The sequence below is a fragment of the Bubalus kerabau genome, chromosome 1 (genome assembly GCF_029407905.1).
Source record: "Bubalus kerabau isolate K-KA32 ecotype Philippines breed swamp buffalo chromosome 1, PCC_UOA_SB_1v2, whole genome shotgun sequence".
NCBI lineage: Eukaryota > Metazoa > Chordata > Mammalia > Artiodactyla > Bovidae > Bubalus > Bubalus kerabau.
This window is the reverse complement of record NC_073624.1, coordinates 171,717,513-171,737,282: the sequence shown is the minus strand read 5'-3', so window position 1 is coordinate 171,737,282 and position 19,770 is coordinate 171,717,513. Positions and strand designations below refer to the sequence as shown.

Sequence of the window (19,770 nt, the reverse complement as noted above, 5' to 3'; positions counted from 1 at the left end):
CTGTGTCTCCTGCATTGGTAGGCAAATTCGTTACCACTGAGCCACCAGGGAGGTTCCCCATACTTATACTAAAAAGTTCAGTGCTGTTTTTCTGAATTTAAAATTTAACTCAACATCTAGTATTTTTTTTTTCCTGGAAACCCAATTATAGGAGAGAAGGGGTTGTAATCAGGGAGGACGGAGTGTCTGGAGATACTTCACCTCCACTTTGAACTAAAGGTTGACTTGGGAGCCTTTTGCTAAGTTATGTTTCCTGGAGAACTGACTCCATGGGGAGCCGGGAGAGGGATCGGTCCTTATGGGTGCCTCTTGCTGTTCATGGGATCCCGCCTTGGCTCACTGCATACTGGTCCCTCCAGACCTTTTGGATTTGCAAGGGCAGTACATCCTTCTGTCTGCTCAAGTTTAAGCTGGGAATGGAGGACAAGTATAGTCAAGGTAACAAGCAAACACAGGCATGATATGCAAAAACACAGACGTTTTTACTTTAATAAGTTATAAAATCAAGGAGCCAAATTTTACTCTACAGAAAACAAATGTATTGATTGCTGTCATCAGAGAGATAAAAACACTGTGATTGAGTTCAGCACCAGAATAACCCATGCGACAGCTGCCTGTCAGACAGGGAGTACATAGTCAAAATGCTTCATCTGATACTTTGCTATTGAGCACCATTTGTATACTCCAGACAAACAAAAAACCTTAAAGTACACATGAAAGGCTTATACGTGAAATTCCATGGGTTTTCCAAAAGGAGCAGATCAGAGAGCCAGGTCCCAAAACTCTAGCGGAGTCTTCCCACAAACATGAAGTGACTCTTGGGCCCCTCAGCTGACTTTCCAGAGGAGTGGACAAAGAGGACCTCTGAATTTCAACCTGGTATTAGGAAACCTTAGCTCAAAGACGGCCTCTGTCTCCCCCAGGCTCTCTGGAAGCCTCTCTGGAAGCTCAGGACTGTTGCTAAGCCAGCTGTCCAACCTCCTTAAGCTCAGTGGAAACTTACAGTGTCTCAGAGCAGGTGAACACTGCCTTCTTGGAGAGACCTCTGAGGACCATCTAATCCAGAGAACTCTGGATATATGGCCCAAGGCATTAAGTATGGCATGTTGAGCCATGCCCATGTGGTCTATAGTTCCCAGAGGGCATCTTTCTTCCTCCTGCAAAAGACAGATCCCCCTGGGAGTGTCCCACCTGGGGTTCTCCCCAAAGGCTTCCAGCCCCCAAGACACACAGCCCTGCTTTGCTGAGATTCGAGAATGGAGTGTTCCCATCCTGTGGCTTCCAAGAAAGGTAAAGTGAGTAATACTCTGGCTAAGGCTAGTCCAGAGCTTCCTCAACATTCTAGAACAGACCCAAGCCAGCACTGCCCAGCCCTTTAGTCTGTGAGGAGCACCAGTTGCCATGCATTCAGCCAATGGAGGAAAGCTATGGGGCTATTTCCTAATAATAGAGAGGTGGGGTTGCAGAAGTGCTTCACACTACATCTTGTTAAAGAAGTGATACTAATGATATATATTCAGAAATATTTCCTCCAGTTTGGTTCTTAAGAGCCAGCAAGCTCCTAAGAGGACATGTATGAGAAAGTGTGGAACGTGGTGGCAGAGGGGAGGGAGGTGGGCTGTGCTGGGGAGACGGGGGGGCTGGTCCTCAGCCGTGTGATGGCCCAGCATCGTCCCACATGTCCCCCACCGTTTCCTAGAACCTTAACCTGTCCCTAGACACACACAGATACACGTACACACACGCATGGGTTCAGATAAAGGTATTTAGCACCTCAAAACTCAAAAAGTAAACATCGTGGTGTTCTCTTGAGCCTCAGTATTTTCATCCACAGAATGGGGAATGGAACAAGAAAGAGCTCTCTAAGATCTATGACTGGTGAGAATACAAAGTCTTTAAAACTTTCCTGGATGTGAAAAACTTAAGAATTACATGTCAGGCTAGGCCTGGCTAAGAAGCTAATGTGCTTGGTTCCTGTAATTTCGGGAAGTTTAAGCTACATGTTCACACACAGAAAAACGAGCCCTGACCACTCACTGGATTTTCCAGCAGAGTGCATGCCTCCCTCATCCTTCCAGTGACTTGAGGAAGCAGAGAGTGTCTCTGGGGAGCCCCAGGCCTGAGGCCAGGCTGGCCAGAGGTGACAAGCAAGGCCAAGGTTAGTGAAAAGAGAGAGGTGTGAGAGCCTGGGAGTGCCAGCTGGTGACCACACTCATCCACACCACCTGCCTCACCACCTCCAGTACTGGAGTTTGCTGGAATTCATGACCTCCACTTCACTGCATTCGTCTTAATGACTGGTCACTTAGTAAATAAATCACTGTTTCTTCTAAGAGCCGCATGGGTCTTGTACCTCAACCTGGAGGTTGGGAGGAACTGTCCTGCGTCTCCAGGGTTGTCACCGCAAGGAAAAGATTCGCAATCACTGCTCAGAAACTTGGGGCAAAGGTTTTTTCTCTCCCTCCTGCTGTCCCTCATTGATGGGAGGTATAGAGCCTCCATATTCCTCTCTACCCCACACCCAACCCCTGTTGGTTCTAAGTACAGGACTTAGAACATTCCAGGACTAGGAAACATAGGTACCAACCTAGTTGCCACATGCTTACAACTATATGTGTGTGCGTGTGTGTGTGTGTGTATATAATGTAAATATAGCTATATATTTACATTATTCTCCTCCTTTGTTTCCTCAAAACCTTTTGGAGTCAGGAATCTGACTTCATCTCCACAACACAGGAGTTGCCATGGAATATCTCTATAAGCAAGAAAAAAAAAGCTATTGATGCTATCTTTCCATTTTATTAGAACTTTCCGAGCATCTCTTTCTTCCTCATCTCATCAATGAGCTCTTGGATTCTTTGGTTTCTGGTCTTTTCGTATGGGCTCGGTCGTCGAGGGATCAGGTTGGGTGGCTGGACTTCATCTTCCAGGCCATGGATTTTGTAGGGCACATCCACAGCATTGGTTTCTGGATGGTCCTCAGTGGCATTGGTGCTGGAAGTATTGAGAGGCACCTCCAGGGGTTTGCCTGGCGGAGGCTGCACCTCCATGACTAGAGTGGGCACTGGAAGGGTGGGCATGAGCTCTTCAATGTCATTGTGCTTCCCGGAGGGTGGCTCTGCCCTGTCGTCCACATCAGTGAGGTTGTCGTGCAGGTTACAGGACTTGCAGCACAGCTTATTGTAGCCTGGGATGGAGCAATAGCGAGACAAGACTTCCATCCTACAGAACACTGACTTGTCACCTTGGCAGCGGCCCTCTGAAAGAGAAAAGTGGGACAAATAACCAAAGGACAGATAAGGGGGACCTTTTTCCCCCACAGGAAGCAGTTTGCTGGAGGAGGCATTGAAAAGAGCCCAGAGACAGCACAGAGGCAAGCGAGCTCACACAGAAACTCTGTGTGGTTTAGATACCAGGGAGCCCTTGGGCAGGGCGGCGTCCGGGGACCCCCGCCCTGGAGTGTGGTGTCACACTAGCTGTGAGCAGTGCTCCCCTCCTCCAAGCAGGCCCCAGGTGAGTCCAGATGTTTCAGTATCTCTCAAAGTTGGAGACAGAAATGAGGTCTGTCTGTTCTTAAGGAGTGATTCCAAGCCCAAAGAATTGGGCTTTGTCAGATCTTCACATGTGAGATCCCAGTGGTAACCTCAGTGACGTTCTGTGGCACAGTTTGACTCTATTTACAATCATCTTTAACCTGTAACTATAACAAAATTAAACCTAAAAGAACCAATTGCTAACACCCAAGAAAGCAAATCCCAGAGCCTCAGTTATGGCCTCGCCATACTCCTCCACATCTTGTTTCCATCTTCATCCAAATCCCCCAGATGAGCTTTGCTTCTGAAAAGTGCCTACATAAAAATTAAAAGTCACCCAGACTTGTCTGGGATTTCTTCCACCTGCCTCAACTTATGTGACACCCCGTGTCCTGCCACTGCTTCACCCACCACATGGCTGTGCCACAACTGGGCTTCTGGTCGTTTTCCAAAGTGCTCCAGAACTCGATGCCTTCACACAGGCCAATCCAGCCTTACATGTAGATCCAGCCCAGCATATCTGCCGCTTTCTCTCCCACCCAAGATCTGCTCATCCGTGGTCCGAGTGCATGGAGAACCCTGACCCTGCAGAGGCCACTGTTGTCTCTCTCGTTTCCTCTTTCCTCATGGCTGTCTCCTTCTTGGCCTAGCTCCAACCCTGTCTGCAGTGATATTAATAAGACCCACTCTTCTCCTCTTGTTCTCAGCCTCTGTCTTCTTCCTGAATTTCTAACTGCTTCCCTTTCTGCTAACACCTAATATCACACATAAATTAGGTGTTATTGAGATGATTTACAAAAATTCATTCAACATAGAAGAATAAACTATTAAACAATATAACAGGGGATATTTGATCCATCATAAATTCCTAATCACTGACCTCAATGGGCCCCACTTTCCACTGTTCCCTGCTCAGCCACTCTCTATTCTTCATAATGGGCATTTCAGACTTTTCCTGTCTGCTGTGCCCTCCTATCCCCTCAGTCTCCTTAGGGCAAATGACATCTCCTACTGAAAGGAACCACAGAGGGGAGATGGGAAGGTAGGAAGGAGGGAAGGGGCAGCCACTGGTGGGTACCACACCTGACATAGTTACTCTTTGCACTAATGCAGGGCGTGTTCTACATCTGCAGGTAAAGCTATGCTAACTCATTGAGATTTCCTGCAATAACAGACAGGCAGGCCCTCTCCCATGTAAAAGCCAGTGGTCTGACATCTGCCCTCTGCATGGCCATTGCTCCAGCTTATAATTTCACTTTACAGGCTGGCAACCCACTTACTTGGACACCAATGTCAAACTTTTGGAGCTTCAAACTCTTGGATACAACTGCCTACTAGATACCCCTTAATTTCTGTGGTGCCAAAAGTAGACTCCACGTGTCCAGCCCAAGTCCATGGCCTCCACTGGCATCATCCATCTCAGAGAATAGTCCTTCATGCACACAAGCCAGATCCCAGAGATCCCCTGTCCGGTCATCTCCAAGTCCATCAGGATGTCCCCCGATGCTCTTGATATATCCACGTTCCCCTCTCTCCTGCCTCCACTGAGCCAAGCTACCTTGCCTCTTGGCTGCAGTGTGGTGAGAGCTTCCTTTCTGCCTGTCTCCTTTCTCCCTCCTTCCTATCTAGTTATCCTGCTGCAGGTTCTTCAACTGGAGATATGAACACATCATGATGCAGATGGAAGCTCCTGGAATGCCCCTCCCTTGTTTCAGGATGAGGACCTGCCTCCTGCACCTCTCCAGGCTCACTCGGGCCTTGCTTGCCTTGCTCTGCAGGGTGCTCCCTGTGGCTGCAGGCCCTTTGCACATACTATGTCTCTCTTCTTCCTCATCCTCGAGGCTCAGCTGAAACACGTCCTCCTCAGTCAAACACTGCCTGACCTCCCTTGGAGGTGGCATCCCACAGTATGTGGTCTAGTGGTGCCGCGGGTCTCCCCTTCCCAGCACTCCATCACAGCTACCAAGTCTACATTTGCTGTCAGGTAAGGGAACTAATCAGAGAAGGCAATGGCACCCCACTCCAGTACTCTTGCCTGGAAAATCCCATGGACGGAGGAGCCCAGTAGGCTGCAGTCCATGGGGTTGCTAAGGGTCGGACACGACTGAGCGACTTCACTTTCACTTTTCACTTTTATGCATTGGAGAAGGAAATGGCAACCCACTCCAGTGTTCTTGCCTGGAGAATCCCAGGGACGGGGGAGCCTGGTGGGCTTCCGTCTATGGGGTCGCACAGAGTCAGACACAACTGAAGCAACTTAGCAGCAGCAGCAGCAAGGTAACTAATGCCTGACACTTTCATTATCCTGAAAGCTACAAAGGGCAGAGCCCAAAGCTGTATCCGGTGTCCCTTTATCCCAGAGCCTAGAACAGAGAATCAAAGAATATGTAAGTGTTCAATGTGAATAAGACAGATGCGAGTAACTAAGTCCAAAACAAGGAATTCATGGATGTTAGAATAGCAATGCTACAGGCAAGAACATACAGAGGCATATATCATCAGAGAGGGACCCAACCTTGACTCTGAGCTGCTAAGTGGCTGAAATAAGGAGGAAACATGACTGGGCAAGGGCTGACGACATGAAGAGCTAGGGACAGATGGGCTGTTTAGGAAAAGCCCCGGTCTTCCTAACCCTGAGACGGAGAAACAGGCCAACGTGTGGAGGGGAAAGGCAGATGGTCTTGCACAGAGGGTCAATTCCAGAAATCAAACTAAAACGATCCTGAAATGTGGCTTTCAGGGTTTTAAAACCTTGGATAAAATTTTACATTAAATATTCAGGATCTGAGACAGATGAAATCAGAACAGTGCTGTTTAAAACTGGGTTGAGCATACTCAGAGCCTCTGCTCCCTTCCCCCCTCCTGGCCCCTTTACCCTCCCTGGCAGCCACTGAGGTAGGCACGTGAAAACCATGCCTACCGCCCTCAGGAGACACAGGGGGCTTTGGTAACACTAGATGTGGCATCTCCCCCAGGCACTGGCCATCAGCTGGGGCAGGGAGGCCAGGGGCCTGGGTCTCAACAAGGATGGGGCAGGCCTGGCCGTGCTGCTGGGACTGGGCCCCCTGCCCCGGAGACACCCTCTCCAATCACCTGTGCCTCCCTCTCCCGTCACCTGTGCCTCCCTCTCCCGTCACCTGTGCTGCCTCCTTCACACAATATCAGGACTGGCATTAAGCATCTCCCTCACTTGTCTCCCACCAGGCGGGGATCCTGAGAAGCCGGTGTCACGTCAGTCTAGGGTAGGGGTCTGCCAACCACACATGTTGGCAAGTTGGTCCCTCCACCTGGTTTTATTGGAGCAGTCCTGCTGGTGCCCTGCCTGCAACTCTAGACAGGGTGCCCTCAGCAGGGACTTCTCCTGACCTGTCTGGGCAAGGAGACTTAGGGGACGCAGCTCATCAGGCACAGTTGTCTTGGTCTCCTGTCTCTTGAGCTGGGAGTCTTTCAATGATCAGAGCTCTGGGCAGGCTGACCTCAGTCATGGCTACTATGACCCCCACCCAAAGGCTGCTACCTGGCACCCTGTGCCCTGACGCCCATCTCCACAGTGCTGGGTGGTCATCATTTCTCATGAACTCCCTCCACCCTGGAACAGGACCCCTTCATGGGAAAGGGAAGGAGAGATGCCCAGATTGGGAGGCCCCATGCTGGACCTTGACATGCTGCGTGGTCCTTGTCAGCAAGGGGAGTGGACACACGGGCCCTGTGGGTCCTGAGGGCAGGCCGTGGGAGACAAGGCAGGCATGGCTGGGCACACACCCGTGTGGCTGCTGCAGGCCAGGAGCTCAGAGGGAGACAAGGCAGGCATGGCTGGGCACACACCCGTGTGGCTGCTGCAGGCCAGGAGCTCAGAGGGAGACAAGGCAGGCATGGCTGGGCACACACCCGTGTGGCTGCTGCAGGCCAGGAGCTCAGAGGGAGACAAGGCAGGCATGGCTGGGCACACACCCGTGTGGCTGCTGCAGGCCAGGAGCTCAGAGCCGCAGCTGCCTTGTCCTTCTCCAGCCTAGACTCTCCGGGGGCTGGCCTAGCCCCTGAGTTGTGCCAGGAGCCAGGGCACTGGCCTGATGGTGGCTCAGGGCACAGTGACCTGGACATTGTCTCCGCCACTAAACACAGATTCCCATTCCACAGGCTCAGATCCCAGAGACGGGCCCTGTTCCCAACTATGAGGCCTTAACTACAAGGAGAAAACTGAGGTGTTCCTGCAAGCTGCCTGTTAGCACTAAAGATTCAAAAATCATGGTGGGGTGTCTCCATGGGCTGCTATCATATTTTGAAACATGCCTGGGGAGGGGGCCTGGGCCTCGGGTGGGGGAGGGGCCCTCAGCATCTATGCTGAGCAGGGTAGGGGGACAGGAAAGTCACTGGAATCAGAAACTGAGGAACTGATGTCCCAGAACGGCACCTGCAGCTCACAGCGCCGTCGGCCACAGAGGTGAAAAGAAGGAGGCAGCAGTGTGCCAGACCCAAGCATCCAGTTTCACTGAACTTTTATTGAGTTTATTTGTGGGATGCATGACAGGAAGTCTTTCCACGGTTAGTAAGAGTAAAAGGTCATTTTCACAGTCACTTTGGCACACACTAACGTTGTCTCATAAAAAAACCAGAAAAGCAACGACGATGGAACCTATATAATACGTCATTAGATACATACAAAACACTAATAAAATATCCCTGATGAACCAAAGTGCATATAGACAGAGAGCACAATGCCCAGGACTGCATTGCACCTTCCCAGAGTCTCGCGTGTCACTCGCATCGCCTAAGTCAAAGTTGGAAGTTAACAGTCGTGAGAATTAGTATGTGTTACACCGCGTATTTACATAACAGTAACTAGTGCCAAGGGAGAGCTGGACGCTGTCCAGCGGGGACGCTATGAAGAGGGGCCAGGCCTGGGGCAGGAGGGGAGTGGCCGGCTGGACTGCTGCACTCGTTGCCCCCTGGTGTGCGGCCGTGCCAGCGGCAGGGCGCTCAGGGCTCCAACAACAGTCAGCGCCAAAGGGCCTCCAGCGGGCCTCCTTTCCACAGAGGTGATCCCGCGCCTGGGGCCCTGCACAGGCCTGGGCCTCCTGCACTCCTGGACTCAGCCAGGCCTCCTGAACTGAGGCGTCTTATCCTTGGCCAAAGGTGGGTGAGCCGGCCGCCTGCCTCTAGGTCGCACTGCCTGCCTCCTGCCTGGGTCATGTCTCCCCTCGGAAGCTGGAGCTAGCAGCCAATTCTGTTACCTTTCAACTTTAAGGCATCTTCTACATAGTTTTATCTAAGCAAAAAAGCAATAAAAATTGAGGTAATTCTGTAGTTGTTCACACGGGTAGGCGGCCACATCCACGTGAGACAGCCTTGAACTCTCACCTTCTCGCCCCTGTGCATGGGGCCGTGTGCACACGATGAGAAAGGCCATTGGAGCAAATAGACAGAGAATGGAAGTGGCGGTGTGTCCTGATGGCCCACCGCAGGGACACATTCCCTGCCTCTTCCGCTTCACCTGAACCCCAAGAGGGGCCAGGGCCGGGGGCCAAGGGTTGTGTGAGCTGGACACAAAGGCCACAGGAAGCAGGCCACGGTCACACGAGCCAGGAGGACACACTGAGCACAGGGGCAGCAGCAGCAGCAGCAGCAGAGGAGGCTGGGGAGCCCCTGGCACACTGCTGGACACGGGCCGGGCGCCAGGCTGGTGACGCACACTGCACGCCCGAGACCCCTCGGGCTCCCTCGCCGGGAGGCAGCATCTAAAAGGGGGCAGGTGGGCGCCCCCTCAACTTCCAACCTGCAGCTCCAGCCTGGAGGGCTGTGGCCCTGGGAGGCGGTCACAAAGTGGTCACATTCACACTTGGGCCTCTGGCCCCTCCAGCACCACGACAGATCTTTGCCCCTTTAAAAGCCATCACCACCAGGTCCTGGCACCCCCACAAGAGGCCAGTGCCCCGGGCCGTGCCTCTGCAGGACTGGCCCTCCCGGCCAGGTGGCTCCAAAGGAGACAGCCGAGCACAGATGCCCGGAGAAACAGATTCCACCAACAGAGCTTAGGAAGAGTCAGGGGAGTTTTCCATAGACAGAGAGGAGGGGCGCCCACGGCAAGCTCCACAAGGCGCAGGGCATGCACTGGAGGGCAGAGACAGAGTTATAAACGGGCCGGTTACTTGACGAGGTCTCCTGGACTGGCGAGTTGGGGTCCGGTCGGGATAGCCACTGGACCACGTAACTCTTCTTGGAGGGGTCAGAGGTGTTTCCTAGAGGGAAAAGACAGGCACCTGTGGCTGCTAGGGTACCGGGTCTGGGCCTCCAATCCACCCACCCCAGACAGGAGGGCTCCGTGGACTCTGGTGTCGCAGGGACAGGCGGGCCCCAGTCACCCTCCAGGCCCAACTCCTGCCTCTCCTACACCAAGCATCTTGGGCCTCAGCTACACAGGGTCACTCCCCACGCAGGCCCCACCAGCACCGCCTTATCTTGAGAAGTGCTGGGAACAAGAGATCCTGGCTCTACACTCCCCTCAGCTGGGGCAGACACACCTGACCGCCAGAGCTCCCTGGTCTGTAGCAGGGACTCCTGACTGGGTCTATGTCATGACCTATTGTGGGGACCAAGAGAGGTGATGTGTGTCCAGCCCTTGGCAAGGCGCCCAGTGCAGTCAGTGTTCTGGCTGCTTTCCTCTCAGGGCATTAGGCACCCTCTGTACTCACACAGGTACCCTTACTCACATAGGTATCCTTACTCACACTGGTACCCCTACTCACACAGGTACCCCTACTCACACAGGTACCCCCTACTCACACAGGTACCCCTACTCACACAGGTACCCCCTCACACAGATACCCCCTACTCACACAGGTAACCTTACTCACAGGTAATCCTACTCACACAGGTACCCCCTACTCACACAGGTAATCCTACTCACACAGGTACCCCCTCCTCACACAGGTAACCCTACTCACACAGATATTCCCTACTCACACAGATAATCCTACTCACACAGGTATTCCCTACTCACACAGGCACCCCGTACTCACACAGGTAACCCTACTCACAAGGGTGCCCTACTCACACAGATACCCCCTACTCACACAGGTACCCCCTACTCACACAGGTAACCCTACTCACACAGGTACCCCCTACTCACACAGGTAACCCTACTCACACAGGTAACCCTACTCACACAGATACCCCCTACTCACACAGATACCCCCTACTCACACAGGTACCCCCTACTCACACAGGTAACCCTACTCACACAGGTATTCCCTACTCACAAGGGTACCCCCTACTCACACAGGTAACCCTACTCACACAGGTATTCCCTACTCACACAGGTACCCCCTACTCACACAGATACCCACTACTCACACAGATACCCCCTACTCACATGGGTACCCATACTCACACAGATACCCCCTACTCAAAAAGATACCCACTACTCACACATATACCCCCTACTCACATAGATACCCTCTACTCACACAGGTACTCACACAGGTACCCCCTACTCACATGGGTACCATCTACACTCACATGGGTACCCTCTATACTCACAAGGGTAACCCTACTCACATGAGTACCCCCTACTAACACAGGTAACCCCTACTCAGACAGGAATGGGCTGAGCCCTGGCGTGCAGGCACCATGAATCTGGTTTCTCTCCCAGACCAAAAGAGACTGCCAGGAAGGCAGGGATGGGCTGAGTCCATGCCATCCTTCTCTAGGGCCTGGCCTGGAGATGAGCATGGCAAATGCCAGTTCCTTTTATTTCCTGCCACGGAAAGGCCCCAGACCAGGCCTGGGTGGCCCTGGCTTCTTCTTCAAGTTCACAGATGCTCTATTTGGCCAGTTGTGGGAAGGGCTGCATTTGCCTGGGCTACCCTCCTCCCCAGACCTACTGCATGCAGAGGGCTTACGGGGACAGGGGCCAAGCCTGCAGATCCTTGCCGTCTCAGGCCGCTCCTCCCGGCACACCCCGAAGCTGTCGTCCGCAGTTCGGCAGAGCACTGGCCGTTCCTGGGTGCCGTTTCCACAGGTTACTGAGCACTGCGGACAGAGAGTACCAGTCAGGGCCCACCTCCCATGCTAGGCTAGGTCTGCAAGGGCCCCCCAAGTGGGTGACCCCACGACACTTGGGAGGTGGAGAGAGACAGAGGGGAGAGTGAGAGCTAGAGGTCTGCCCGGCCTTGCCCTCGCCTCTGGAAGCTACCTCAGGCTCTTGGGCTCTCAAGTGAGTTGGAGAGAATAAATCTGCAGGGCCGGATAGAGCCCGGCACTTCTGGACTCGCATCGAGTGCTTCCCTTCTCCATCTAGAGGAGTTGAGGCCCGGAGAAATGGCTATGCAGTGCGGATCACCAGGAAGGCTCTCCCTGCGTCCAGGAGGCATTAGCAGAGGACGCTCCCTCCCCCTGGACACAGAGCTCTGTGCCACCAGCACCCGCACCGTCCCCTCCAGCCTCTGGCCCCCTTGGCGTCACTTCACTGGGAGGGGCCAGAAGAAGCCCTCATGCCCAGACTCCTGACTCTGCTCACAGCTCAGCCCAGCCGAGCCAAAGGATGATTCTCAAGTTCTTGCCTCCTGTGTGAGAAAGGGCTGACTCAGCAGACTGGGTTGCTTGAACCTGCCCAGTCCCAAGAGAGGCCTGTTTTCAGAACTGGCCCTTGGTCAACTCCTGGGAACTGAGTTCATGGAACGGTCTGTTTGGTAAGAGCATACCTGTGTGCCTGAGGTCCTGAATCAGGTAGTACCAACTTGTTTGGTTGGTTTACACCAAGAATGTGATTTGTGGTGAGCATCTGCTTTCCTTCTGGGGTCCAGGGCTTCAGTAATGGATGTCAGTCATGCAGGCACCCTGTGCTTCCATGAATGATCCCCAGTGAAAACCCTGGACACCTGGATGCTTGTGCCTGGTTTCCTCCAGACTCTTCATCCAAGTGCTTTTTCCCTTTGCTGATTCTACTCTGTACTTGAACTGTGAACTCCTAGATGCTGAAGTTGGATTTAGAAAAGGCAGAGGAACCAGAGATCAAATTGCCAACATCTGTTGGATCATAGTAAAAGAAAGAGTTCCAGAAAAACATCTACTACTGTTTCATCAACTATGCTAAAGCCTTTGACTGTGTGGATCACAACAATCTGTGGAAAATTCTTAAAGAGATGGGAATACCTGGCCATCTCACCTGCCTCCTGAGGAACCTGTATGCAGGTCAAGAAGCAACAGTTAGAATCAGACATGGAACAAGAGACTGGTTTCTAACTGGGAAAGGAGTATGTCAAGGCTGTATATTGTCACTCTGCTTATTTAACGTATATGCAGAGTACATCATGTGAAATGCCGGGCTAGATGAAACAAAAGCTGAATCTAGATTGCCAGGAGAAATATCAATAACCTCGGATATGCAGATGACACCACCATTATGTCAGAAAGCGAAGAGGAACTCAAGAGCCTCTTGATCAAAGTGAAAGAGGAGAGTGAAAACGCCGGCTTAAAATTCAACATTCAAAAAATGAAGATCATGGCCTCTGGTCCCGCCACTTCTTGGCAAATAGATGGGGAAACAATGGAAACAGCGACAGACTTTATTTGCTTGGACTCCAAAGTTACTACAGATGGTGACTGCAACCATGAAATGAAAAGATGCTTGCTCCTTGGAAGAAAAGCTATGATCAACCTAGACATTGTATTAAAAAGAAGAGACATTACTTTGCCGACAAAGGTCCTTCTAGTCAAGGCTATGGTTTTTCCAGTAGTCATGTATGGATGTGAGAGTTGGACTATAAAGAAAGCTGAGTGATGAAGAATTGATGCTTTTGAACTGTGGTGTTGGAGAAGACTTTTGAGAGTCCCTTGGACTGCAAGGAGCTCAAATCAGTCAATCCTAAAGGAAATCAACCCTGAATATTCATTAGAAGGACTGATACTGAAGCTCCAATACTTTGGCCACCTGGGGCAAAGAGCTGACTCATTAGAAAAGACCTTGATGTTTGGAAAGATTGAAGGCAGGAGAAGGGGGCGACAGAGGACGAGATGGTTGGATGGCATCACTGACTCAATGGACATGAGTTTGAGCAAGCTCCAGGAGTTGGTGATGGACAAGGAAGCCTGGCATGCTGTGGTCCATGGGGTTGCAAAGAGTCGGACACGACTATGCGAATGAACAACAACAAAACTTTCATTGTAATAAAGCATAACCATAACTATAGCAACTTCTGTGGGAACCTTTGAGCCCAAAGCTGGTCTTGGCAACCCCTGACCCACCAGGCGTGTGGGCTGGATGTCAGTGCTCATATCAGCTCAACCTTGCCCCCAGAACTCTCCTCCAGCCCCTGAGACTATCCTCACTATTCTTTCAGCCAGATCTAAGCCCTTCTTTGCTCATGTCCCCTCTTGCAAGTCTGGCCTTTTAGCCACAGTTCTGCCCCAGAGACAAAAGCCCAGGCCTCCTTTTGCATCTTGGAGCCCAGGCTGCCCCTAGTCTTCTGGGGTTCCAGTCCCCCGTAGCATATGGGAGCCTCTGCCCTGCAGAGTAAAGATACACATTCCTCTGAGTTTCACACAGAACACTAGCCAGGGAAGCATGGGTGCCCTGAGACCTACGGACTTGGCCTAGGGCAAGAACGGCATCCAGGCCAAGGCGGATCACCCTGGCCACCTCAGTCCCACCCGAGCTTGGTTTCGGGGCTGAGGACACAGGGCCGGGGAACTGCTCACCTGGGACCAGGATCCGGCCCGCCACCGACCAGGGCACAGCTCTCGGTTGCAGGCCCGGCGGCCCTCGGGTCGAGCGTCATTGCAGTGCTTGGTGTGCACGGAGCGGGTGGTGTTGTTGTGCAGTGGCTGAACACAGCGCACGGAGCGAACCTGCATGCCTGTCCGCCCACAGCTCCGACTGCACGGCTCCCACTCGCCCGTGACCCACCTGCCAGGGCACACAGCACATGGTCAGCCCCTGGAGAAAACCCAGTGGACAGGGGCAAGGCAGCCTGTTCCTCCAGGCGCATCTTCCCTGTGTCAGGAAGGTGCCCTGGAGGCTAGCTGTACCCCTGCCTGAGGACCATGAACCCCAAGCGTGCCCACTGCGGGGAGACCCTGGTTTGGGGGTGGCCTTTGTCCTTAGCCTCCTGACTCTGCCCTCTGACCTCACCAACCCTTCTGGGCAGCAGCATGGATGCTCTCAGCACCTGTCCTCAAAGGGGCCCCACCCGCCTATTTACCCACCATCTTCCCTGCTCGGGGCCCTGCAAAAGGAACCTGGGCCCAGAAATGCAGCCCCATCAAATTCCGGGTCTGGAGGGTCAAGGCTGCAGCCCCTGGGGTGAACTGTGAGGGAAACATCTACCACAGGGCAAGAAGCAAGCCTGACACCCTCAGAGCCTCAGTTTCCCCATCTGAGCATTAGTACTTATTGTCATTTCTAGCATCCCAGGTGGCCCTAATGGTTAGAACCTGCCTGCCAGTGCAGGAGAGGCAGGTTCAATCCCTGGGTTGGGAAGATCCCCTGGAGAAGGAAATGGCCATACACTCCAGTATTCTTGCCTGGAAAATTCCATGGACAGAGGAGCTTGGTGGGCTACAGTCCATGGGGTCACAAAGATGCACATTATTGTTTCCTTCTAGCAAGTCTGAGGGAGGAGGCCACTGCACAGCCTGAAACACCTTAGACTGCATAGAACATGTTGAGTGAGAAAGACTCTGAAACGTCTCAGGGCCTGTGGGGCACAGAGCCACCGAGAAACCTGATCCCACGCCACCATCCACAGGAGCCCCAGGACGCCTCCCTCCCCTCTAGTGGGGCTGGGGCCAGGGAGCCCGGCACTCACACGGGCTGGGAGCACTCCTGTGGGTTGCAGGCCCGGCGGATGGCTTTGGGCTTTGAGACGGAGTCGCAGAAGCCTCGGTGTACCATCTTGTGGTCCAGCCTCCGGCGGCAGCCATACTTGGTGAATTGGGACCCTGAAGATGAGAGCTTGAGGGGGCTCAATGGGACAGCATGGGCCCTCCCGCAGGCGTGGAGGGGCAGCTCCTCAGACCACTTCAGCCCTGCTCTCCCTGTCCTGCTAATGGGGCGAGGGTGGGGCAGGTTTGGACAAGTCCAGCCTGGTGCCTGCCCAGCACCGCAGGCCAAGTGAGGGTGCCAGGCCAGGGAGAGCAGCCTCCTGGGTGGCTTCCTGGGGCAGGAGGAAAGGTTCTATTCCTTCTCCCAGGATTTAGTCATTTACGATACCTTGGATTAATATGCACTGAGAACCTCACTAAACATGGAACACACTGCAAGGCTCCTTCAGCCAGTCTAGTGTAGCAGTTCTCAGCTGGTGCAGATTTTGTCCCTGGGGACATCTGGCAATGTCTGGGACACTTAGTTGTCATAACTGGAAAGGAGATGCCACCAACATTGAACAGGGAGAGGCTGGGGATGCTGCTCAGCATTCTACAATCATGGGACAACCCCCATAACAGACGACCATAGAGCCCAAAATGTCAACTGGGGTAAGTCTCAAAATCTCAGCCTAGTGCGTTAGACATGAGAGAATATGACAGGGCAGCCTGAGCTAGACTGGGCATCTGGGGGTGCCCCAGGAAATACAGCATACCAGTGCTCTGGTTTCATGGAAAGCAGTGAAGGAGGCTCCCCAGGGAGGAGATGGCCTGTGCAAAGGCCCCGAGGCAGAAGCACAGCATGTCCAGAAAACCAGCTAAGCCAGCACGGACAGGCCCAAGCGAGCGAGGGTTGGGAGTGCCAGTGGCAGAGGGAGACGTCAGAGAGTTGCTTCGACCTTGGAGGCCATGAGGAGAATTTTGTTTTTTATCAAGAGCAGAAGGATCTGCTCATAACTAAGACACCAGGAAAGGGTATGGTCTAATTTGCCCCTTTAATAGTTTAAAGCGGGGGCCAGTCGGGTAGTGAGGACGCCGCCAGGACTGGGAAGACGGTAACAGCAGATGAGTCCAAGAGAAATGCAGGAGGGAGGCTCAACAGGACACGCTGATAAAATTCAGGGCTGGGCGGCTCAGGGGACGGCTGGGTGCCAGCCACTTAGGCAGCAGCACTGGGAGAACTCCCTGTCCTCTTGGTATGGGACCCTGTGTGGTCCTGCATCTGAAGGTGGTCTGTCCTGGGCACCTGCTTCTGCAAGCTGAGTCCTCTCCTGCCTCTCATCTCCTCCAGCCCCCAAGGAGCAGCAAACACACTGGGCAGATCAGAGCTTCCTATCTGTTACATCGTACCCAAGTTTGAGGTCCAAGGCAGGTGGGACCTCCTTGCACCCAGCCCTGCCCCAGAAAGGAAAGGCCTTTCTGAATGAACTCAGGAGGGACCTGCAGAGGAGGCCTCTCCACTGGTCTCCATCATGGCCCAGTCTTTCCTGTGGCCTGCCTTCTGATGTCACACTGATCTATCCAAACCACCCTCACAGGCCAGACCTGTCAGGCCAGACCTCCTTCCCATGATGATGCAGGTGGGTGCTGGCGTCATGCAACCCCCCACACACCCCCCTGCTGCCTTTGGCCAGCGGCCCTGAGCACCTGCCCTTCCTGTCCACCCTCTGCCACCTCCCTGGTGGGGCTAGGCCCTTGTTACCTGGGCAAAGGTCACTGCTTGGGTCTAGTGTTCTCATAGCTGGCACAACCCTCATTCCAGGCAGTCAGCAGAGACCATGGGCTGAAGGGAGCTCCTCGCCCAGGATACCCTTCCTGCTCGTTCCCCTCTCCTCTGGGACCCCAGCTCTGAGAAGGCGCCTCACCTCCACCGCAGGGCTTGGAGCAGGGCGACCACTTCTTCAGGGCCCACTCGTAGCCCACAGAGTCGTCCTCCAGGACGTTGTTGTCATCCACGTTGAGCGAGTCCTCATGGATCATGTACTTGTAGGTCAGCGAGATGCGGGCGTCACCTTCCGGGATGACCTGCCCCGGAGACAGGGGTGAATAAGCCCGCCCCCCACCACTCTCCCCCAGAGACCTGGTTAGGAAGGTCAGCCCGATGAACATGCCTGGCCAAGTCTCATTATTCCCGGTAGTCAGGTTCTAGAAAGTCCCAGCAAACACTGAACCTGCCAGTACTGAATCACTGCTCACAGGGGAACACAGGGTCTGGGTGAGCGAACCTCTGGTCATGATATTTTCATCAACAGCCTAAGCATAAGCATATTCTATGTGTGTTTCTGTTTAGACACCTTAATCAGTACACACTGTTGGTTCATTAATACTGAACTCATAGCCAGCACCCAGGCACTTGTGCCTGGACAAAGCTCAGTAACACATGCATTCTTGTCTCTCCACGGGGCAAACCCACAGCCTCCACGCAGAGGGACACCAGGCACACTTCACAGCCACAACTGGGGACATTTTAAACAGTGAGATTATCCTCCGAAAGCATAAAAATGCAAAGAACATGGCAGTAAATAGAGTGTGAAAAAACGCTTGTTTACAGTAGGAGCTGAAATAAGTAGCAGAACCAGGCCTGGCTCCGCTCCGCTGGGAGCATGCATGTCAGGCGCTCACACTTTCCCTGCTCTGCCGAGAGCACAGGCAGACCTCACTTTACGGCGCTTCAGTTTACTGTGCTTCACAGACGTTATGTTTTAACAACTTAAAGGTTTACGGCAGCCCCACTTGCGGCAAGTCTATTGGCGCCATTTGTCAACAGCATTTGGTCACTTTTTGTCTGTCTGGGTCACATTTTGGTACTTCCCACAATCTTTCAAATGTTTTCATTATTGTTGGACAAGTCAATGGAAGTAGTCTTGTTAAGGCTTCAAAAGCTACTGACTGTTAAACAGAGACCCTGAAAGGAGTTACATGCCAAGCTGCTGACTAGCAGAAACGGCAAAAGATCCTGGGAGCCAGCAGATAAGGAAGGGAGTAAGTCACAAGAAAGGGAGTAAGTCACGAAGCTTCCTGGGCCTTGGGAATCTGCCCTTTCCCAGGGATCTGCTGACATTCTGAGACTTACGAATAGACATACAAGGCTTCAACATAATAGCCAGAGCTGCATCTCCACACAAAGGTACTTGCAGCTTGAAATAAAAGCAGGACTGCTTTGAACAGAGTTCTGAAGTCTCAACAGTGAGAGAAGGGATGGGAGGCTGAGGGGGACAAATTGCCCAGAACCTCTCAACTGGGCGTCCAGACTGCTGTTCCAGGGACAGCCCAGCATCACCTGAGTATGGATGCGTGCATTTGTGTCTTGCTGTGCCATGTACTGGGAGCTCCAGATTAGATCTGGATGGTTCCCAATTTAGTGATATAGATCATATATATACATATTTATATATATAAAATTAATTAATAATACAATAATATTATATATTATAATATATATAACAATATATTATGTAATATAGTATATAATACATATAATTATATTATAAATAATATTATTGTATACAATATATTATATTATATATAATTGTATATAATATATACAATTATATATTGTATTAATTAAATTAATTATAATATTCAATATATAATATATTATACAATTATATATAATATATACTAATATAGAATTATATATTATATATATTTACAAAATATATTTATATATTTAAAATTTTTTATAAATTTATATATTTATAAGATATTGTATATTGATATATTTTATATTATATATTATATAATAATATAGAAGATATAGAATAGTATAATATATAATATTATATAATATATTATATTCTATATAGAATATAGAATTATATATTTTTATATATTTATAAAATATTTTATATATAATATATAGTATATTATAGTAATATATTATTTTATTAATATAATTATTAAAATATAATATACTAATATAATTATTATAATTATAAATCTAAATATACAACATATTTATTATTATATATAATTTATATATTATATTATATACTATAATATAATTTTATATTATTATTATATTATATATATATATTTATATATCAAATATATCGGAGAAGGCAATGGCACCCCACTCCAGTACTCTTGCCTGGAAAATTCCATGGATGGAGGAGCCTGGTAGGCTGTAGTCCATGGGGTCGCTACGAGTTGGACACGACTGAGCGACTTCACTTTCACTTTTCACTTTCATGGATTGGAGAAGGAAATGGCAACCCACTCCAGTGTTCTTGCCTGGAGAATCCCAGGGATGGTGGAGCCTGGTGGGCTGCCGTCTATGGGGTCACACAGAGTTGGACACGACTGAAGCGACTTAGCAGCAGCAGCAGCATCAAATATATATATACTTCTTGTGGCGATGTATGTATACTAATTTCTT

General features: G+C 51.3%; 1 protein-coding gene across 1 annotated transcript in view; it reads right to left on the bottom strand.

Moving 5' to 3' along the window:
• Nucleotides 1-506: 506 nt before the first annotated feature.
• ADAMTS2 (ADAM metallopeptidase with thrombospondin type 1 motif 2) overlaps nucleotides 507-19,770 on the bottom strand; it is a 248,750-nt gene continuing 229,486 nt past the window's right edge. The window contains exons 17-22 of the mRNA XM_055539330.1: nucleotides 17,258-17,417; nucleotides 15,338-15,470; nucleotides 14,229-14,436; nucleotides 11,432-11,561; nucleotides 9,680-9,769; nucleotides 507-3,259 (exon numbers count right to left, since the gene is read on the bottom strand). Coding sequence (XP_055395305.1) covers nucleotides 2,802-3,259; nucleotides 9,680-9,769; nucleotides 11,432-11,561; nucleotides 14,229-14,436; nucleotides 15,338-15,470; nucleotides 17,258-17,417 — 1,179 coding nt within the window. The 3' untranslated portion in view covers nucleotides 507-2,801. The remainder of the gene's footprint in view (nucleotides 3,260-9,679; nucleotides 9,770-11,431; nucleotides 11,562-14,228; nucleotides 14,437-15,337; nucleotides 15,471-17,257; nucleotides 17,418-19,770) is intronic.